The sequence below is a fragment of the Felis catus genome, chromosome C1 (genome assembly GCF_018350175.1).
Source record: "Felis catus isolate Fca126 chromosome C1, F.catus_Fca126_mat1.0, whole genome shotgun sequence".
In the NCBI taxonomy this organism is placed as follows: Eukaryota; Metazoa; Chordata; class Mammalia; order Carnivora; family Felidae; genus Felis; species Felis catus.
Window position 1 is genome coordinate 44,346,311 of NC_058375.1, and position 22,727 is coordinate 44,369,037.

Genomic DNA, 22,727 nt, shown 5'->3' on the forward strand with positions numbered 1-22,727 from the left:
ATGATCACAGGCCCAACTCTAGACCACAGATGACACATCCTCCAGGAAGGGCTTTGTCCCAGGAGGCAGCACACAACAGGACAGGTCTGGTCCCAATCCTGCCTGGCTCTTCCCATTTTTATCTGTGACCTTGTTCAGTGGCTCAGTGTCCTCATCTATAAAATGAGGATTATGGTGCCTACTCTTCAGGGCTGGTGAGGATTGCATGGTCAATGAGGTTGCATGTGTGAACAGCCCTGCACATAAGGAGGCAAACCCCAGAAATGGGGTTTCCTTTCTCTTTTTGGCTTCTGGCCAGAAGGCGGATACCCTTGCAAGAAGCTCTCGTGTGTGTATGTCAGTCGTTTATAGAGTTAGCTACGAATGAGAGTGGCAGAAAGAAAGTTTATTGAAAAGGCTTGACAGGAGTAGGAGGCAATGGAGGGAGAAATCCACGACCGGAGGTCAGGAAAAGTAAGGAAAGCAGCAAACTGGAGAGCCTGGGGATGCAGACAAACTTCACCAACGTCCCAATTTTGCCCACAAACTGCCTTGAATTCAGTTTGTGTGTTTAGGGAAGCAGATGAAACAGTTGGTTTTCTGTTCTAGGGAAGGTTCCGGGTCACGGTTGTGGGTGGAGAAGGGAGTGGGGGAGAAGAGGACAGGGCTGTGGAGTCACCTGCTGGACTCTGCTGCAGTGGAGGGGAGAGGAAGGCAGGAGGGAGAGAAGGTCACCACCCAGAGCGGGGAGCCATGAAGAGCCATGAGGTGGAATTTGGGGGCTCTGGTCATGATCTCATGGTTTGTGAGTTCAAGCCCTACGTCCAGCTCGGAGTCTGCCTGAGATTCTCTCTCCCTCGCTCTCTGCCCCTCGCCTGCTCCCATGCACTCTCTCTCAAAATAAATAAATACACTTAAAAAAAAAAAAAGGAACATTATCCTGATGGATATCAGAGTGCCCCATGTGACAGGTGACACATAAACCCTTAACACATAAACACATAATGCTTTAGTGTTCATCAGTTTATTGGTATTTTTCCAAACCTGAACATGCTGCCAGTAGGTTTGAAGTACAGGGGTGGGAGGCTGGGAGGTGTGACTTTGGGCAAAAGCCACCTCCTTTCCAGGGCTGTCAGTATTGTCAGCTACACACGGGATTGGAGTGTGTGATCTCTAAGGACGGCCCTTCTCAGTCTGTCCGCCATCTGTCATGGGAGACCTGAGAAGCAGTGCAGGGGTGCTGGCCTATCCCTGGTGAAGTTTGAGGATCAGGGACATGAACAAAGCAATGAGTATCACTCACTCTAAAGAAAGGGAAAAATGCAAAATAAATCACAAACCATTGCCGTTACGAACAGCCAGCATTCCCGGAGTCTGGAATTTTAGGTGAAATTGGCTCTTATACGTGGGACCACAAGAATCCAGCACGGCCATTCTAAGATTTACTGGCAATCAGAGCTTACATCTTTGACAATAAACTTCTGCATCTAAGATTCTGTGACTACAAGTCCAAGAGCCTAAAATTCCAAGACTTTTTTCACTCTCTTGTGGAGGGTTCAAACCTCGGAGCAGGTGGTGCCTCCTGATGGGCGGGGAGCCTAGGTTCTCCTAAGCACAGGGAAGTCAAGCAAAGATTCCATTTGATGGGCTCTATTTCAGGGAGTTTGGGGGCCTTTCAGACCAAGTTCACCAAGGGTGAGGCGTGCTGGAAGACTGCTAGGCAGGTGGGGAAAAGCCCTGACCAGCCGGGTGTAGACTTGCTCGTACCTGCCCGTTATCTCCCTGCGCAGTTTTGCCCTCTGCTCTGACATGGCTTTTCTGGCTGCAGGACCTAAGACCCACTCCAGTCAATGTATGGATAGGGGCTTTATTACAAGGATAGAGTGAGGCTCACGGCAACTCAAAGACAGGAACTCCGGCCTCAAGCATTGCGCACGGGGACTAAAGAGCCGCCAAAATGGGGGCAATTACCTTCGGTATCTTGCATCCATCTTACTTTTTCCGCATATTTGCACAATTCGGCCCTTCATCAGGCAGTTTCCCAGGGGCCTTACCTACCTCCCTGAGGTCCTTAATCAGCCCTCTGTGCCTCGCTGGGCATGCCAAACCACCCCGGTTTCTCAACGTCCCTCCCAATACCCGAAAGAGAATCTAATTGGCTCGGCTCAGCAGCCAGCCTATGGCAGGGCGGGCCCGTTTTGAGCGCCCAGACCCGGCCCAATCAGCTGGAGGTGGGCCTCGGCGGGGCGGGGCCTCGAGGGCCCTTAGAGGGAGAAGGCGCGGCGGCCCCGCGGCACGCCCGAGCCCTCGCCGTCCTGCTCCATGGTCTCGAAGAGCAGTCGCACCAGCGCCGGCCGTCCCTGGGCCACCAAGGCCCGGGCCAGCCCCAGCACCTCGCCCGTGTGGCCGCGCCACACGCGCTGCAGCTCCTGGCGCAGGCGCGCCGCGGGGTACTTGCCCTGGGCGCGGCGCAGCCACGCGTCCACCTCGCGGCCCAGCTCGGCGTCGCTCAGCTGCTCCTGGCTCCACTGCGCCAGCAGCGCCTCGAGCAGGCAGCCGAAGCCCTCGGTGTGGTTGGAGCCCGCGTCGTCCAGCTCCACGGCGCGCTTGAAGCAGGCCGCCGCGTTGGCATCCTCGCCCTTGATGCGCAGGCACTTGCCCCGCAGCAGCTGCAGCTCGGGCAGCGAGGCGCCCAGCTCCGACTCGCCGGCCTTGGCCAGGAAGACGAGCGCCTGGTTCAGCGCCGCCTCATCCACCGCCAGCAGCTCCTGCACGGCGTCCACACCCATGTAGTAGTAGACCTAGATGGATGGAGGTGGGGGGCGAGGGCAGGGTGAGCCTTTCTCTCTGCTCCTTCCGGGCCCAGGCTTGTTTTTTAAAAAAGTCCATTCATGCATTCATTCCCGACCCACCCCCCACCCCCCACCCCCCACCCCCCACCTCCCCCACACACAATTCTTTGGCAAATTTCAGCCCCGCCCAGGGAAAAGGAGATGAAGCGCTCATTCCGGTTCCAGCCCACAACTTTTGGTCATATAATCTTGAGCGAGGCAATCTCTGGGCCTCGGTTTTCTCATCTGTAAAATTATAATACTGTCACCTCTTGGAAATCGTCCGTTGTGCCCAGAAGGCACCTCTGGATCGAGTAATGGCCCGAGTGCTTTAGAAAGAGGTTGGTCCTGTTCTAAATGCCCTATGTGCATTTTCTCACACAATCCTCACCACGGCTGTAGGAGGTGGGTAGGTTATCAGGCTGGGGGGTAGCTGTATTTCTCCCTGTGTCCTCAGTGCTCAGGCCTAACTTGGCAGAGAGCAAATAGATTTGCAGTAAGCCATTGGCTACTCAAGCCAAGGGGTTGCCTTACCTGGCCAATGTCCAGGTAGGTCTTGAGGCCTGGGCACACCTTGACCACTTCCTCCAGGTCGGCCTTGGCACAGGCCAGGTGGTTCCTGTCAGGCATGCCCCCGAGCCCCATCTTGGCTCGCTCCAGGTCGTGCAGGTAGGCTCTGAGGTGGATCTGTCCATAGAGAGTCAGCTCAGGGACAATGCTCCAAGCAAGGACCTCTGCCCTCCCTTCTGCCCTTTTTCTCAGCAGCAACTCAGGGGAGTTCTGTGGTGCAGGAGAAGGTCCCTGAGACTGGGACCCCAGAGTCCTACGTCCTAGTTCTGTGCCAGCTGTGCTAATCACACCCTTTCTGGGCCTTAGTTTCCCTATCTGTACAACGAGGGGGCATTGGATGAAGCTAAGAGCCCCTCATTCATTCAACAAATACGTATTGAGTGCCCACCATATGCCAGGCCAGTGCTAGGTACTAGGGGTGCAGTGGTGACAAGTGGCTGGGGAAAAACAAACAGGGTGATAGGCTACAGGTGACTGGGGGAGGGGGCTATTTTAGATAAGATGCAGAACCAAACTTGTGAGAGTTCACATAAACAGTTTGGAAGAAATGGCAGGTAGCCCCAACTTACAAGCATCACATTACAAATAATTCCAGACTCTTACTTTCGTCCCCACTTCCTCCTTTCCCCCACACTTGGAACATTAAAAAAAAAAATCTAGAGGTTCTGAAGGGAGGCATGAGAAGGAGGAAGTAGGGAAAAGGGGTGATTGTTGTTGAAGGTATTAACGCTCTGGTTCTAGGAAAGCATCGCGAGGTGGGGGAGGAGGGAGCTCGGGCTTTGGAGCCAGTTGGACTTAGCTGAATTCCAGCCCCCCCACTTATTAGCACGTGAGCCGGGGAGGATGTTGTTCAACCTCTGTGAGCCTTGTTTTCCACATTCGAACAATTAGTACACTAGTATCTTCCTTGGAGAGTTCCCATGACGGTTGAGAGAACGTATTCTAGCCAAGATCTAGCATGGTAGGTGCTCAGTTCATTCATCCATTCACTCACTCATTCATGCGTCCATTCATTCACAAATATTCAGCCAGAGCCTGTTATGTGCCAAGTTCTGTTCTACCAAGAGCCTGTTCTACACACCCAGGATACAGTAGAGAGCAACACAACAAAATTCCCTGTCCCCATGGAGCATGTATTTTAGTGTGAGGGAGAGAAAGACAACATACATGGTAAATAAATAGTATGTTGGGGAGTAATGCGTCCTAGGAAGAAGAAGTAAATTAAGAAAAGAGGAAACAAAATGTTGGTAAGAGGTGGGCATTTCAGTAAGATGGTGCTGGAAGCTTCCTTTTCGTCAAGACTTCCAGGAAGTGAGGAAGGAAGCCAGTCAGGGAGAAGAACATTCCAGGCAGAGGTCGTTATCCATACCTCACAGTTTGGGGCATGGAGTTTTAGAGAAGTGGCTGGCCCCCAGTCCCAGAGTGATAGGTGGACAGGCCAGATTTCAACCCAGGTCAGTCAGACTATATTGAGGGCTAACCAAGAAGAGGCTGGACGTCATTGACCAGGTCATTTTGGAGGGATGCCTGCAGCGGGTAGGAGTCTCCTTCCTTCTTTCACGCAACAACCTTACGGAATATAAACCTTGTGTCTTGATGACTCCTCAGGTCCTTTCTACCATGACGGCTCTGTGACCTTTGGGCTCCGGCAACACAGCCTTAACCCCGGGCCCTTGTTCTCTGATTCCTGATGGCAGGATGAGGCGAAGCTTGCAGGCTGACTCACCTTGGCCCTTGTGCAGTATGCCTGCCAGTTGAGCTCCGGATCCCGTAGGACATCTAGAGCCATGTTGCAGGTTCCAATGGCCATATCCTGCTTCCCTAGGAAGTGGAAGATTTTGGCCAGGCGATTCAGGATGGGGGGTTGGTCCTTGGCTATCTCAATGGCCTAGGGAGGGGAGAAGGGTAAGAGCAAACTACTTGTCTGGTTATTTGCAGGAACCCCATCTCTGGGTAGAGCCATGTCACTTCAATGTTCTTGTTCCCTAAATCCACCTGCCAGTAGGTTTGGTCATATGGGACCTAACACTTTAGGATATGACTCACTGGCACCCAACTCCCGAGAGTCAGACTCTCATGCTCCCCACCACGTTCATGTGTCCCATCTGGTGAATCCCCCCATACCCTAGGCAAACCTCTTCCTCAGACACATCCAGTGCAGGCTCCCCAATTTCCCAGGGCAGATGGAAGGAGGTGCCAGAATCAGCCTCTACCTCCCCCATACTTACACAGTGCAGCGTTTCTCTCTGGGCCACAGCACTTGCCCCCTACATTGTTACTGACCACTGCCTGTCCTGTGTGGGTCGCTGTCTCTGAGATAGTGGAACCTGCAGGGACTTCCTCACTGTGCCCAGGCACAGAGTAGGTTCTCCAGGAGGGGTGGAGGCAGTGTGTTTGTTAAATCGGATAAAAGCTCTCAGAATCCTCATGAACCAGCCTTTATGTTCTGTTCTACTATCTCTCATCAAGGACTTGCTCATTAATCCACCCACCAGCAGACATTAGGGATGTGCCCCGTGCAGGGCTCTGTGCTGAGTGCACAGGTTAATGAATACTATCCCGGGGTCTTGGGACTTGCCTTAGGGTCACATGGCCCAGGGGCAGAGCTGGCACAAGACCCCAGCCAGTCCAGCTTCTTTTCACTATGTCACTGGGTGCAGAGAGGGACAGTGAGAACCACAGCCTGACCGGGAGAAGTCTGAGGGGATATCTGAGACATGGAGAATAGCTTAGAAGACAAGGCTGGAGAAGTGGGCTTGGGGTGGACGTGGGATTCCGGAAGAGGAGGCTGGGGGGGCGGGGTCAGGCTCCATCCCGGTTTGACAGGTGGGTGTGGCCAGGGGCCGTACCTTGCCAAAGCAGTCCAGGGGGTCGGTTCCCGAGTACCCGCAGTCGTGGACACCCATGGGGGTGGTGGAGAAGGTGTCCTTCCTCTCCAGCAGCATCCCGAGGTAGCACCAGGCCAGAGCTGGGGGTGAAGTGTGGGAGAGGGGTGTCTAGGAAGCAGCAGGGTGGAGACAGGGAGGAAGCCCAGGACGAGGGAGGGGGCCGGCTCCATGCAAGGTGTCAGCCCCGAGGAAGATGAAGGGAGCGTCTGTGGCCTGAAATCACCAAGCGAGGTGCAAGGTACCTGAGTTCTGTGAGATGAATCAACAAGTATATGGGACAGAGGTGGGAGAGAGAGAGAAGCAGGATCCCCAGAGGGAGATGATGCCAGAGGTGGGGACAGTGATGGTGACCGGCAGGGCTAGTGACTGGTGAAGGGAGAGCCAGGCAGAGGCTGCTCTCGCACCTGTCCCCGTGGGCCCTACCTTGGTGGTGGGGGTCCGAGGACTTGAGCACTTGCCGGAGCAGGGCCAGCGTGCGGTTGAAGGCAGGCAGCCTCTTCTGCTCCTCACTGCCCAGCTCCAGGAAGATGCCATCTAGCCTGTGGCCAAGAAGGGGATGTGGGTGGCTGGCACCCCCTCCCAGCTGTCCCTGGGGTGCTGCGAGTACTCCCCAGGCCGGTGGCAGGGAGGGGAACTTGGGGAGCCCTTGCCATGGATATGGGAGCAGCAACCTCTTCCCCGGGTTCCAGGCCATGCCCCCCGCCCCCACCATCCAGTCCCCCACTCCCCAGCCTGACCTGATGAAGAGCGTGGCCATGGTGAAGTACCAGCCCCTTTTCTCCTCCGCTGGGATCTAGGAAAGCAGAGAATGGCCCGTGGTGCTGTTATTGAGGTACTCGAGCCATTATTGTTCATAGATTCCCACACTCGCCCCGAGCCCTGAAAAGCAGCACCTTTGATCATGGTCCTGGATCTGCCACTGGTGGCCGAGTGACCTTGGGTGAATCACTTTCCTTCTCTGACTACGGAGGCTTTGACAAGATAACCTGTGTGAATGTCCCGAGTACGGTGTGCATCGCGGAGCAGGAGGGGCATACGTTTCTTCCCCTCCATCTTGCTTTTCAAGCTAAGCTTCCCTCCCCCTGACTCCCCTCCCTGTGCTCTGGAGTCCCCCATTCCAGGGCCCACATGCCACTGGTCACCTTCTTGTCCTCCCCCCCACCCCCGCAACGCCCACTCGCTCCTCCCCTTGGGCGCCTTCCCTCAGCTTCCCCCTTCCTGAGAAAGCCCCTTTGGGCTTGTTTTTAGAGTTCAGCTGAAGCCCAGGACCCCCCCTGAACTGTTTTCCCATTGTTATTCTTGCCAACCTTGCCATGCATTTAGACCGACTTGGGCACCGGATAAAATATTTATGCTGTTATTTATGGGAGTAGCTGCTGCTGCCTCGGGAAGGAATTTTAATGAAAACCAATAAAACCCCTAGTGCATATCAGCAGCTCCGCTTCAGGCTCTGGTCCCTCCCTCCACTTTCGTCTCCTGGTGTGGGTCTCCGGGCTGGATTCTGCGCTCACCACCCCCCCACCTACCATGGCCTCCTCAGCTCAGGATCCCCATCCTCTCTCCACCCCGACTCCTAGCAGCAGTGAATGCATTCGGTCCAGCCAGCATTTCTGGGCATCTGTGTCGTGAGCCCCTGTGTTGAGTGCTATAGGGATGTGGCCCTGAACCGGACCTACACCCTGGCCCAAATCGGTTCCCGATCTAGCTCGGAAAACAGACCCAGGCATCATCAATAACAGGGCTTGACTGAGCGCCTGCCATGTGCCACGATTCTGACACCCAACCTCTCAATCTCACCATAACTTATCAGGTACGTATCATCTGCCTCTTACAGAGGCCCATACTGAGGCTCAGAGAGGTAAAGTGACTTGCCTGAGGTCACACAGCATGTGAGTGTCAGAGCTGGAACTTGTACTCCCTTTGTTAGGCTCCAAAGCCCAGGCTCCCCTTACACACCAGGTTGCCAGTGACACTAGTATGAGGCAGAGTTTGAACAACAAGGCCATGAAAATGATGTGGACAAGCGCACCGGGATGAGGAGGCCGGTCCCAGCTGAAAGACTCTGAGAAGGTCTTGCAGAGGATGGACTGTAAGATGAGGCTTGAATAGCAGTGGTGTCTCAGAGGCTGGAATGGGGAGCCTCCGGGGAGGCTGTGGATGAGCTTAGAGGGAGAAGAGAGAAAGAGGGGCCCTGTGAGTCAGATCCCACTGAGTGGAGTGACGTGACGGCCCACTGAGGCAGGGGTCTTCACCCAGCGCCCAGGCCAGATCACCTAGAGGAGGCCCCGCTAATCACACTTCTTAGCCACGATTCACCAAGTATCTTCTCTGTTCGGCCCAGGCTGGGTGACGCGGACAAGAGAGGAAAGGCAGGTCCCACCTTTAGAAGCTCCCAGTGTGGCGTGAAAGCCAGATGGTCTCACAATCAGGGTGGAAGGAACACCAGGGGTTACGAGCAGCAGTATCCTACACGATACAGGAGTGCCCACAGAGTGAGGGGAGGGCTTGCCGGAGCAGGGTTCTCCAGGACAAGTAGGAACCACCCAAATGGACACCAGGAGAGAAGGCATCAGATGGAGGGGACATCGTGTCCCCTCAGAGGTGAGGGGCCGTGGTGTGTTGTAAGGGGCGGGGGGATGAGCCAGCAGGAGGGGCCCCTGATTGCCTGGCTCAGGACCTGGAGTTCGTGTGCAGGGCAGTGGGGAGCCATAGAAAGGGGAGTGCCAGGATCCAGTGCGTTTTTATTCACATCACCTGGGAGGGTGATCCTGGCACTTAGGTGCGAATATGTATATGGGGCTTTAGCTGAGAATAGGGCTGTCCAGAGGGGAGAGCGCAGTTGCCAAGGGTTAAAGGGCATCCTCGAGGGCTCAGGGGGGAAACATTTGCCACAGCGGAAGGCCAGGATGGGCTTTAAGCCTTTGGCTTAGGACCGAAGGCATAAGTGCCTCAGGCGTCCTGGCTATCTAAAGTATGATCTCATGACCTCTGGCCCCATGCCCACTTGGAGGTCGGCCAAACTGAGTCACGGTGGGGAGACACAGGATCTGCTCCCTTGTTCAGGCTTCTGACAAGCAGGTATGGCCCCAAGTGAGAGCAGAGGCTCGGGTGGCCGACGGGCCTGGCCATATGAGGTGGGTGACCCTGGACGGATGAGTTGCCTCTCAGACGCTGTGTCCTTATGTGCAGAAGAGGATAATAATATAGGCCTCACAGGCATTGTGAGGGCAGTGGCCAGCTCAGAGTACATGCTCCATAAACATTTGATCCCTTTTCTTCTGGCGTGGGTTAGAGCTGAGCTGGGCTAGGGGTATCTAGGAGGCTGCTCTGTCCATGGGACCCATTTCAGTTCCCTGTGTGGCAACGAGGTCTCGGGCCCTGGAGTCCAGAGGTGTCCTGGCCCACCCTGCTGTCTACCACCCTGCCCCACCCCATCACAGTGCCACTAGGGCCTCAGATCCCCCGTGGGGTCCCAAGCACCTTTCTCCCCAGTGTCGGAGAGTAATGTGGTATCCTCAGGGCTCTCCCTGGTTCCTCTTGTTTGGCACTCAAGCCGCAAGAAAGTAAGTTATGTGCCCAAACCACAGTTAGTACCTGACAGAGCGGCACTTAAATTCATGCCTTCACAATCCTAGCCTGAAGCATTGTCCACAGCACTGTCACCTTGATTACTCTCCTCTCTCTGAGGATACTGAGACCACGGAAGTGAAGCAACGTAACCACGGTCACACACGAGTTAGTATCTGGACTTAAAACCCATTGGTTTCACCACCACTCTTGATATCCTGGAGTAATTCAAGAGCCTGGTTATGGTTTGCACTACACAGGCAATACCACCACCTGGAGGCGGTATGCCTGAATTGCAGGGCTAACTCCTCATTCCCTTCAACTTGAAGGTTAAAACAGATTTTCAGAAAAGTAACTAGCTGAGCGACATCTCTACCACAAATCCCAAACATAGTCCCTCCTCAGATTCCGTCGAAGAGTGACACTTGCAGGAGAGCTCATGGGGTTGCAGATTCGGAATGGGGTTAATGACATAAACAGATCTAGTCTGAGGCCTCATCTGTCCGAGCTTTCATCTTCTATCCCTGTGATGAAGCTGGTGGACTCTGTTCACTCTGCTATGCAATCCTGGCCTGAAAATGGGCTGTCTCTTTAAAAATCCTTCTGGTTGTAACTGAAGCAGCAGCTGAGGCTGTTGCCAGGGGCAACCTGGCAAGCCACAGTGCGTTAAATTAAATTAAACAGGCCTCTGGCTGCCCCCCTCCCCTCCTGGAGAAGGGAGGGGCTGTTCCACCTCTCTCCTGGAGAATAAAATTGCTGTGAAACCTCTCAGGGCTGCAAGGCATTCATTTCCAGAGTTATAGCTCCCAGGGGCAAGGTGTTTGGAGGCAGCCCGGGAGTCCCTGAAAGGGCTTCTGCCAGAGGAGGAGTGTTCACTGGGGGGTCTGCCCAGCGTGGGCTCTGGGCAGCACAACACCCTTTCTCTTGTTTGGTCCTCGCCACAGACCTGGGAGCTGGGGGTTCCAGGTCTGTAGAGGGGGCCAGCCCAGGCTTCACGCTGGAGGGGTCTCACATTAGGCTGCCCCTCGTGGCAGATCTGTGGGAGGGAACCGGGCAATGCCCAGGCACCAGCGCCAACCCTAAAGTGAAATCCTTAGATCCTGGGACCGAGTGAGGCACAGCTCTCAGGCAAGGGGTCCGCAGGACATTTCCCTACTCCCCAGAGGCTCGCACTGTTATTTCCCTCATTTTAGAGAGGCAGAAACAGAGGCTCGAAGAGGCAGAGGCTTGCCTACTTGACCCGGCTCCTCTGACGTCAAGTTCATGTTCTTCCCACAACATCCAGCTGCAAGGGTTTGCGCTGTGCTTACCGCTTAGAGTGGACTCACACAGATTCCATTCGATCCTCAGACCCTCCCGTGTGGAATGTGTCACCATTACTCTCTTAGCACAGATGGGAAAACTGAGATGGGCCCATGTCCTCAAGGTCACACGCCGGCCGTGTAAAAGCCCAGACTGAAACCTGGAAACGGTGCTTTTGTCGCTATACTGATAACAGCAAATTTTTTGGAGCACTTGCTAGGCGCCAGGCACATAGTTTGCGTGTTAACCCATTCCACCCCCAGGGTGACCTATGAGGTGGTGACGACGATTGGCCCAATGTTACGGCAGAGGCAACTGTGGCCCAGAGTGGCACAGCTAGAAGGCAGCAGAGCTGGGAACCCAGCAGCCCAGCCCCACCACCTTTGCATCTAATGACTCCAGACGAGTGGTTCTCAAAGTGTGGTCCCCGACCGACAGCAGCAGCGGCACCTGGCAATTTGATAGAAATGAGAATTCTTGACTCGCTGAATCAGGAACTCTGCAGGAGGGGGGCATGTGGGGGGGGGGGGACAACCTGGGTTTCAGTAGGCCCTCTGGTGTACTAGGTCCTCCCGTACTGCACTGCGGGAGCTCAGTGGTTGGTGGATCTCTTTTTTAAATGGGCCAGAGGGTGGGGCGCCTGGGTGGCGCAGTCGGTTAAGCGTCCGACTTCAGCCAGGTCACGATCTCGCGGTCCGTGAGTTTGAGCCCCACGTCAGGCTCTGGGCTGATGGCTCAGAGCCTGGAGCCTGTTTCCGATTCTGTGTCTCCCTCTCTCTCTGCCCCTCCCCCGTTCATGCTCTGTCTCTCTCTGTCCCAAAAAATAAATAAATGTTGAAAAAAAAAATTTAAATGGGCCAGAGGGTCAGAATTGTGATCCTCAGGGAAGCCTGAAGATCCAAGGTCCTGCAGCCGCATGGGTGAGCGACAAAGGTAGGTGATCTGGCAGAACCGACAAAGAATAGTGTCAGCACAAGCCACTTAGCATCAGGACAAGCCATTACAGAGCTGGTTTGTGTTAGCTCGGCGGGTACAAGGCTGGAACTTGGCCATCCCATTTACTTCAAAAGGTGGCCCCCGGAGAAGGAAATGTTGGGGTGGGTGGGGGCTTGGCTGTTTTAAAGGATTTCAGTAGAAGTAATATATGAAGGACCTACCAATCTATATGCGTCTGAATAGGCTCTCAGAGACCTCGTTGGTTCTTCGGGAAAGTAACTGCCTTGCCATCTGAACTTTGCCCCTTTATGACATTGTACTCTACATTTCGGATTCCTTTCTGACTAGTTCTCCCTCGGGAGAGGGGGAGTGTGAAGGACCAAAAAGAAGGAGCATTTCCGAGCATCAAGTCTCCACGGGGCAATTCAGGGCCTCTGAGGACTGGATCCTCACGGCAGCCTGCGAAGGTGGAAGGCATCCTCCTCCCCTCCTGAATGAGGAGACAGAGGCTAATAAAAAAGCCACTGCCCAGCCCCACAGCCTGGGGTGGAAGTGCCAGGATTCAAGTTCAGATCTGCTTCCCTCCAACGCCCCTGTTCTTTCCACCTCATCACGCCGACCCTGTGAAGGCTGATGCTGCAGAAATAAAAGTCACAAGGTGGCGGGCTTCAGGAATGTGTTCTTGCACAACTGGAACGTCCTCTGTGAGAACACAGAGCAGGCTCCCTGCTCTGCGCCCAGAGCCCTGCCTCCACCCCAGCCCACTTGTGGGACACACTCCAGAAAGGCAAGGGCAGGGGTCCTTCCTCCCCTCACCTAGCTCCTGCTGCGGGGGGTGTGGAGAATACACAGAGGGTTGGGATTGGAGTCCCATTCCTGCCTCTGCCTCCCCCAGGGATCCTGGAAAGGCCCCCGGCCCAGCCCAGGCTTCAGCTTCTGCATCTGGATGATCCCACTTGGCCTGAACGTGTCACAGGACTGTTGGGTGGGGTCCATGTGATGGGTGGAGGGGTGCTATGCCATGAGAGTAAGTCACCTATGCCTCCCTGGCCTGGCTTCCCTGGACGGTCTTCATGGATTTTGAGATTTGAGCAGATTGTCCTCAGCTTCCCACTATCACCCCTAGGTCTGGCACGGCACCTAGATGGGCCATCCTGGCCTCCACTGATTCCCTAGACTTGCGGGACCGTGTTGAGCACTTCTCTGCCCCACTGTTTGCAGAAACGGGACCCTGTCTAGTCCTGAGTCCAAACCCAGCTCTAGCACCAGGAGAGACTGGGTGGGTCTGAGGAAGTCTCCTGCCTTCTGCGGTAATAACAGTGATGCCCGAATGTTCTCTGTCAGCTCCTCCCATGGGTCTGTGCTGTGTGCGCCTTAGCATTCTTTTCCCCTGTAGAAGAGGTAGCTGGGCCAGACCATGCTGAGGGCAGGTTTGACTCTGGGATCCTGTATCAATGAGGGGGAAGCCAGTTTCCCAAACTTGCTAGGTATGAAGGGAGATAAGCCAGCAGCAAACCCAGAAGGCACTAGATAGGCAAATTTGAATGGCTCCAAGGCCAGCAGAAGGTTGGAGCTAGAGTCCAAGAAAGCTGTGCCTCGGCCTGGGCTTTAAGCCCAAGAGACCGGTGTTCAGCTCCTGCCAGTCATCCATGGCTGTGCGCCCTTGGGCAAGTCACTACATCTCTCTAGCCTCAGTTTGCTCATCTGTAGAATGGACAGATAGATACCAGGTCTGGCTTCCCAGCATCTCTGCGAGGACCCCTGACTTAGAGTGGGGTCCTCCCCAGTGCTATTGTTCTTTTCCTAAGACCGGCTGGGGCTGGGGCGAGGGAGACCGCAGGAAGGGCACAGAGGAGTGGGGGTGCTTGCTGAGGAGAGACCTGGGGGCTCCCTTGTGTCCTGGGTCCTAGCAGCCCCGTCAGGGGATGAGGATGGGAAGCCTGTGGCCACTGATGTCGCTGGGGCTAGGCCTTTCATCTGTGAAAAGTAAATGAACGCACAGCACCTAGCTCACTGTCCAGTGTTATCCATCTCTCTTTCTAGCTGAGCCCAATCAAACCACTCAGATTTGTGGAGGTGTGTGTGTGTGTGTGTGTGCGCACACACACGTGTGTAATTTGCAAGCGCCACGGAAGGGGAGACCCTGCCATGATCGCCAACGCTTAAGTCCTCAAGATACTGTCCCCCACCTTCCCCAAGCTGTGGTTTCCCACATGTGCTTATGCATTTTCTTCTGCCAGGAAGTTCGTTCCTTCCCCCAGTTCTCCACTTCTCCAAGTCCTTCCTGTCCCTGAATCACTCCAGCCACCACCTTAGTCCAGTCTTCTCACTGGATGGGGGAAGAAAGAGGCCCGGGTTGGGGAGGTGACTTGTCACTAGCCCACGGCGGGTGGGGGCAGGGCTGGGGCAGGAGCCCCACTGGGGCTAGGCCTTCCTCTGTGAGCACAGTTACACTTCCCACGACACCGTCAGGCAGGCATCTCAGACACTCGGCACAGTTAAGCAGCTGGCCCAGGTCACCCAGGACATGGCCGGCAGGGCAGGGACTCCCTGAAGCCTGTGGACTCTCGCGCTGACACGCTGACCATAGTCACACCAGGGCACCACCCCCCCCCCCCCCAAGGCCCCAGGGTCTCAGAGCAGCTCTGGTGTTGGAAGAGAAGGGGAGAGTGAGGAAGGAAGGCTGAGGGGGAGGGGGACCACGTGGGAGGCCAAAGCTCTGTCAGGGGGGATGTTCGTGAATTCTAGGTCTGCAGCCGGCTTTCCTGGTGGTGGCTGCAGAGGTAGGGGTGTGTGTGTGTGTGTGTGTGTGTGTGTGTGCATGTGCGAGCGTGCAGGGGACCCTGGAGCTACTGACCAACTGTGCCCTCTTGGCCCTTCCTACCAGGTCCCCACCCCTCTGGGTGTGGTGACTGATTGGAATGACCACACCTTTGTTTGTGAGGCTGTGGGCCAGGCCTCTACGCTCTGCCTCCCTCTCTGCCCGCCCGAGCCGGCAGGTGCAGTCTGGACAGCCGCAGTGCACTAGGTCACCTCGGGCGAGCCACTTCCCTCCCTGACCCTCTTGTGTCCTCGGTGTGATGGGAAGTCACAACACTCAACTGGCAGTGTGTCGAAAGTTTGAATAAAAATCAAATGCAGTCATGGGGGTGCCCGGGGGGCTCAGGTGGTTGAGCGCCTGACTCTCGATTTTGGCTCAGGTCATGATCCCAGGGTTTGGGATGGAGCCCTATGTCGGGGCCCCTCCCCTGCTTGTGATCACACACCCTCTTTCTCTCTCTGTCTCTCAAAATAACCAAATAAACGTTAAAAAAAAAGATTCTTTCCCTCTGCCCCTCTCCCTCGTTTGCACGAGCTCTGTCTCTGCAAAGAAATAAGAATAAAAAAATCAATCAAAGGCACTAACGAGTGTAAAATTCTTTGCTGCGGGCCTGGCACCCACAGCGGTGGAGGCCCACATCATCACCCCGGGGGCCATGAGCAGGCATAAAGGACCTGCATGTGTGGGGGTGGGGCAGGTGTGTGTTAAGCCACCAGTATTTGGGTAGAGGGGAAGAAAATCAAATAACTCAGCTAGCTTGGGACAGGGATATTTCTTAGAGAAAGGTTTAAGTTACCTTCTTTTAAAAAATTAGGGGTCTTGGGGCACCTGGGTGGCTCAGTCGGTTAAGCGTCCGACTTCAGCTCAGGTCACGATCTCGCAGTCCGTGAGTTCGAGCCCCGCATCGGGCTCTGGGCTGATGGCTCGGAGCCTGGAGCCTGCTTCCGATTCTGTGTCTCCCTCTCTGTCTGCCCCTCCCCCATTCATGCTCTGTCTCTCTCTGTCTCAAAAATAAATAAATGTTAAAAAAAAATTTAAAAAAAAATTAGGGGTCTTATCCAGATGGCCAACAGACACATGAAAAAATGCTCCACATCACTCATCATCAGGGAAATACAAATCACAGCCACAAGGAGATACCACCTCACGCCTGTCAGAATGGCTAACATGAACAACTCAGGCAACAACAGATGTTGAAGAGGATGCAGAGAGAGAGGAACACTTAGGCACTGTTGATGGGAGTGCAAACTGGTGCAGCCACTCCGGAAAACACTGTGGAGGTTCCTCAAAAAATTAAAAATAGATCTACCCTATGACCCAGCAATAGCACTGCTAGGAATTTACCCAAGGGATACAGGAGTGCTGATGCATAGGGGCACTTGTACCCCAATGCTTACAGCAGCACTTTCAACAATAGCCAAAGTATGGAAAGAGCCCCAATGTCCATCGATGGATGAATGGATAAAGAAGATGTGGTATATATATATACACAATGGAGTATTACTTGGCAATCAAAAAGAATGAAATCTTGCCATTTGCAACTACGTGGATGGAACTGGAGGGTATTCTGCTAAGTGAAATTAGTCAGTCAGAGAAAGACAAAAATCATATGACTTCACTCATATGAGGACTTTAAGAGACAAAACAGATGAAGATAAGGGAAGGGAAACAAAAATAATATAAAAACAGGGAGGGGGACAAAACATAAGAGACTCTTAAATATGGAGAACAAACAGAGGGTTACTGGGGGGGTTGTAGGAGGGGGGATGGGCTAAATGGGTAAGGGGCATTAAGGAATCTACTCCAGGAATCATTGTTGCACTATATGCTGACTAATTTGGATGTAAATTAAAAAAATAAAATAAAATTTAAAAATATAAGGGGTCTTTAGGTTTAAAATCCAGTTATCCAATTCAACGAAATGTCACAACAGGTACAAACACCTCTTGGATGTCCCGCTCTATGCTGGACACTGAGTGGTGGGGGCTAGAGAGGCCTGGCACACGGGCTCACTGTCCAGGTTGCAGGGCATAAATCACTTGGAGAGAAGCCAGAGGCTGGGAATGGCTCTAAGAGCAAAGGCAAGTGCTGTGCAGGGGTGGAGGGTGGGCAGGGAAAAGGGCTGGGCCCTGATGCGACGTGCACCCTGCCTGCAGCCTTTCGGGTTCTCTCACTCGATCCTCATGGCAAGCCAGGGAGATAGGCATTAGAATTCCATTCTGCAGATGAGGACACTGAGGCTCGGAGAAGTAAAGTGACTTACCTGTACCACGTGTGATGGAGACAGAATTTTAACCCAAACTGTCTACCTCTGAAGCTCTTAACACCCCTCCATTTTTAAATTTGTCACCAAGAATCCATCTGCGACCGTGTACCTGTGTGTGTGTGTGTGTGTGTGTGCGCGCGTGTGTGTAAGAAGGGGGTGTCGGCTGGAGGGTAGAAATGACAGGTAAGAGCGTTCTGCCTCCTCACATTTTCGTAACTTAAAGAAAAACAGGAGGGAATAAAGAGCTGAGAAAGGAAGTGACAAACACCCACTCACGTACACTTTGCTCCTTTTTGGATCACGGGGCCAATGATTAACTTTATAATGTTTTCTCTTGCAATTTTAGGGAGCGCAGGAGTATTGCTTCTTCAGCCCCTCTTTATCCTTTGAACCCCAGAGGCTCCTCCCTGCTGGGGACAGTCCCAGCCCCATTAGGATGGAAAAGCTCTTGCAGCCAGAGCACAGCCTGGGTCGGACCACCTCCTGGGAGCCGTGACCCTCTCAGTGGGGGGTCCGACACCTGCTGCCCTGCTGTCTCACCTCCTCCTTCCCCGGCCCCAACTCTGACTTCATCTTTGCCCCCATCCTTCCCACCCCTCCCCCCCATACATGGCAACCCACCTCCTCTCTCCTGACACTTCCTCCCATCTGGGAGGTGGCCCATGAGGAGTGTCCCTCACCCCACATCAGCCACCCGCACTCACTGCACCCTTACCTCTCTGACCTCCCCAGAAAGAGCAAAGGCTTTGAAGCCAGACAGAGTGGGGCGGATTTGACTGCCACTTACTAGGTCTGTGACCTTGGGCAAGTTACTTAGCCTCAGTGCGTGCGCCTCAGCTCCCACATCTGTAAAAAGGGATCGGAGGGTTCTTGTGAGGACTGAGATCAGGTCTGGAAGGCACTCACAGAAGACATTCGTACATATTATTGTGTGAAGTTGCATGTTACGTGAAGGAAGGCTTCAAGGTGCAGGTGACATTTGAGTTGGGTTTTGATGGATGCAGAAGGAGTAGTAGCTGCCCAGGGAGGTATGACACAGTGCGGCATGTTTGGAGGAGTAAAAGTAGTTTCGAGTTGCCAGGAAGTGAGGTTCCAGGGAAGTAAGAGGAAATGCAGCGAAAGAGGGGGGGCAGGAACCAAGTTTCAGATGCCATGTTGGTAGTTCTTGGGCCACCGTGTGCTCTTCTGTGTGAGGCTTCTTCTGGCCGCCCTCTTTCTCAGCCACTCAGCTGTCACCAAAGCCCTCAGCCTCTGCAGGCCCCATCATGCAGGACCTTTGCACGCACCACGCCCCTGCTGGGAGTGCCCTCGCCTCGGTCCTGCTAGGACACTCCTGCCTCTTCCAGAACCTTCTGCCACTCACTTGTGCTGAAAGGAAGTGTTCCTTCTCTGAAAGTCAGTCACTGCCACTCTATCCCCAGGACCTGGGCTGCGGACTCCGATACCTAGTGCTGAGGTCCCCGAAGGACGCTGCCATTGCCAGCCTCTGGGGTCCTGTTTTTGGTTCAGGAAGTAAAGCCCTCAGACATGGCTGTCACATGACACAGGCCACTAAATGAATGGCTGTGGCCTCGGCCAGTAGTAGGCACATCTCTGGCATGTTCTGGCTCCCGCTTCCAGGGGAGGAGCTCAGGCGAGGCTAAATAAAGGAACACATGTTTGCTTCTCCCTGTGTCCACAAACTTCTTAAAGACAGGGCCTGGCACATAGTAGGTGTTCAATACATGTTAAGATGTTGAGCATCGGCCTCTCAGACAGGCCCAGAATTTACCAGTTTATGGGCACTTGTACCCCATGCTTTGATTGGACAATCACAGGAAACCTGAGGCAGAGATCACTATTGTTAATGTTCTCGAAGCAGACACGAAGGCCAGAGAGGAAAAGTGACTTGTCCAGAGCCACACAGCAACATACAAAGAGAGTTGGATGCTTGAACCCAAACCTCTGCCTTCACGCCCACCTCCTCCAGGAAGCCTTCCCCCTGCTCTCAGGAAGGGACGTTATAGACCATCCAATCCCCCCCTTTCTGCCCCTGCTTCACAGAGGGGGAAACCACAGCCCAGAAGGGAAGGCCCAGGAGGGCCCCCTGGCTCCTAGCTCAGGGCCCTTTGGGCCCTGCCCTGCTGCTGGGACCACACTGAATACACGCTACACTAGCCATGCCTCCCACTGTGGAGGCATGCTCGAATGCTCAAATGCTCGAAGCTGGCATTCAGGGTCTGGGGCTCAGGCTTTAAAACAGAAAACCTGGGTCCCTGTGGACCTCCCGCGATGAGCACAGCTACCCCCAACCTGGGGCAGAAGAGGCTTTTCTGGGAGGTTCTGAGGAGGCTCTCTCAGCCCAGGAGAGGCAGAGGTCATCTGCAACCTTGCATCTCTGTGCCGGCTCTATGCTAAGTGCTTTCCAAATATGAGGCCTTCATGGCGACATCAATCAAATGGGAGCGCCCTCATCTCACAGCTGAGGGAGCTTAGGACGGAAGTACCATTATTATCCGCATTTTGCAGGGAGGGAAATGGAAGTTAGGTGGCGCTAAGGATGGGCCGGAGGTGAGAGGTGTCGGGGGTTGGGATTTGAACCTGGACTATCCGACCCAGAGCCTACCGTCTTGACCTCTAGCCTGCGCTGTTCTCTTTAACCCAAGTCCGTGCCCTCTACCCCGCATTCCCGGAGGTCTGGACCCCACATTTCCTCTCTGAAGCTGGAAAAGGCTTTGGGTGGAAAAGGCTCTGAGGGAGGTGTGCAGACGCTTTGTGAGTGGAGCCCCGGGTGTGTGAAGGCTTACTGTTATTTATATGTCACACATCTAAGCCATTATACAACATCCTCCTTATCAGCCAAACCTTGCCTTTGAGGAAAAGGCATGGTACCTCTCTGAACTCTGGCTTCTTTTTCCATAACAGGAGGATAATGCCCTTACATCACTACACTTGCTGGGAGGAGCAAGACGAGAAGGGTGGGTCGGCCAGGCTGATTTTGCAGAGTTGCCAAAAGAGAAACCTAGGCAGGCCTTCCTGCTAGGAAGCGGGTCCACGCCCTAGCCCGGCAGGGAAAAGCTACAACAAGCCTGGTCTGGGCCCCAAGGGCCTGAGGGATGCTGGAGAGGAGGGGCGCACGGAAAGCTTAATCCGGAAGCCAAAGGGCCAGGGTTTGGGGAGGGTCTGGGGTGCGGGGGCGTCCCTGTAGACGTTGGGGGCCACGACCCCAGCCCTCCCGGCCTGGGGAGGGTTCACCCACCTGCTGCCCGTAGCCCAGCGCCTTGTCGTAGAGCGCGATGCCGGCGGCCAGCACCCGCGCTCGCTCCTCCGGGCTGGCGCAGCCCACGTCGAAGCCGTGCGCGTAGCCCTGCTCGGCCAGGCAGCGCGCGGCGCGGAGCCGAGGGTCCCCGGCCGCCTGGCCCTCGGCCGCCAGGCCCATGAGGCCGGCCAGCCGCCCGGCGCACGCCTCCTCGTCTTCCTCCTGGCCCAGCCGCCCGTACACGTGCACCAGGTTGGCCCAGGCGTTGAGGTTGCCCGGGTCCTCGCGGGCCACCTCGAGGAAGCGCTCGCGGGCCTCGTCCAGCTCCTCCAGGTAGAAGGCGAAGGCGCCTAGGAGGTGGCGCACGGCGGGGCGCTGCGGGGCGGCCGCCAGCTCGAGCTCCTGCCGGAGGCCGTCCCGCTGCAGCTTCAGGTCCCGGGCGCGGAGCGAGGCCGGCGAGCGCGGCTCAAAGTTCAGCTGCATCTCCAGGTGGAAGTGGCCCGGCAGGTAGTCCAGGTCGTCGACGAGGGCGTCCAGGTCCTCGGCCGCGGGCTCCGGCTCCGCCATGGCAGCCCCCCTGCTCCCCGGGCCTCGCCCCTGCCCCCGGAGGCTGCGGTGAGGGGGGTGGGTGCCGTGGCTGGGGCGAGCCCGGCGCGGGAGGCGAGGGGCCGCGCGGGAAGGCACAGGGTACTGCCGCCTCCGGCTCCCCGGCCGCCTCCCGCTGGTGGGAGGGTCTGAGCTTCGGCTCCGGGAGCGCCCTGTGGGTGTGTCGGCTTTCGCTGCTCAGCGGCCCTTGGACGCACGCATTGCACAACCAGGTATGCCAGAAAAACAGGTGCATTGCCAAATGCGGGGCGCGAACCCCGGTGCGTGGCAAAAGGCCTGGTTTTACTCTCTCGGCTCAGCAGGCGGGAAACGGGCTGGGGAGGAAAGGACTTGCCCGGGTCACAGAACCGAGCTGGGCCCAAGCATCCTGGGAACCCAGCTGGCTGAACCCCAGCCAGGCCCTTTCTCCGCGGGCGCTGCCGCACTCTCTGTGCCTGAGCTCGCTGACTAGGAGGGCCGGGACTGGCCCTTCCAGCGGCCTGTGGAAGCCGCCCTCACTCCTGCTGTCCCCACCCTCTCCCAAGTGCCTGTGTTCTCCTTCCTCTGAAGGGAGCCGGCCACTTCTCCCGGCTCTTCCTTAGGCCGTTAATAAATAATGGCTTCCCCACTTAGGATTTCCCTGCCTCCTCTGCCCTGCCTTTGCCATCCCTAATAATCTGTGACCTTCATAAGTATGAGTCACTTCGTAATTGCACACCTCACACTTTCCTTATCTGTGACATGAGGGTGACATTCTCTCCCCTAGAGGTAGGGCAGATATCAAGGGTAAACCTGGTGAATGCCACTCTGGACAGCTTCCAGCAGCTCCCACTCCACCCCCTTGGTTCCCATTCTATCCCATATGCCCCCTGTGGCCCAGTTTTCTTGCTCTTGCTGGTCTTTTCCCAGGACGGGCACTGGTTCCCTACCGTCTAGAAGGTATGGCTGTACTCCCTGCTGCAATGCGGCTGGTCCTCCAATGCTTGGGCTTTGTAGCCGATCTGAGCTTCTGAGACCCTCCTGCCCCTCCTTCCACCTGGGCAGGGTTCCTGACACCCTGTGCCTCCAGCCTCTTGGAAAAGAGACCAGCGTTTTCAAAAGAGGAACTCAACCCCCCTGGGGAAAAGCATGCCTTGAGCAATAAAAAGGTAAATTCAAAACATCATCCCGGTGCTACTTCTCACCTGTGATTTTAAAATATGAAACTTAACGAGTTTTCGTCAACAAGAATTGCTCTAAATCGCTGGTGCCCGTGAGATGACCCTTGGGCTCCGGCCTTCTTGGAGGCATCAGGGATGGATTCCCAGAGCGCTTGGCTCTCCCCCACCCCGCCTTTTGATTGTGGTAACACCTACTTAGCCTGAAACTGACCATTTTAACCATTGTTAAATGGCTACATTTAACATGTACAGTCAGTAACATCAAGCACATCCCTTTTGTTGTGCAGCCATCCCCACCATCCTTCCCCAAAACCTTTCATCTTCCCAAAGGGAAACAGTGCCCATGAAACAATAGCCCCCTGATCCTTCGTTCCCCAAGCCCCTGGTAACCACTGTTCCACTTTCTGTCCCCCTGAATTTGAATACTTTAATTACCTCCTATAACTAGAATACTATAATATTTGTCCTTTTGTGACTGGCTCTTTTCACTCAGCCTAAGGCCTTCAAGGTTCATCCGTGTTGTCACAGGGTCAGAATTTCCTTCCTTTTTGAGGGTGACCGATATTTCATTGTATGCATGTAGA

At 55.0% G+C, this 22,727-nt stretch overlaps 1 protein-coding gene across 1 annotated transcript; it reads right to left on the reverse strand.

The window, feature by feature from the left end:
• Positions 1 to 987: 987 nt before the first annotated feature.
• Positions 988 to 21,615, reverse strand: TTC22 (tetratricopeptide repeat domain 22). Its single transcript, XM_023258733.2, has 7 exons — positions 20,399 to 21,615; positions 7,006 to 7,061; positions 6,692 to 6,807; positions 6,230 to 6,348; positions 5,107 to 5,268; positions 3,345 to 3,497; positions 988 to 2,780 (listed from the first exon to the last, which is right to left on the reverse strand). The coding sequence occupies exons 1-7, from the start codon at positions 20,963 to 20,965 to the stop codon at positions 2,244 to 2,246; spliced, it is 1,710 nt and encodes a 569-aa protein (XP_023114501.1). The 5' UTR covers positions 20,966 to 21,615; the 3' UTR covers positions 988 to 2,243.
• Positions 21,616 to 22,727: the final 1,112 nt, after the last annotated feature.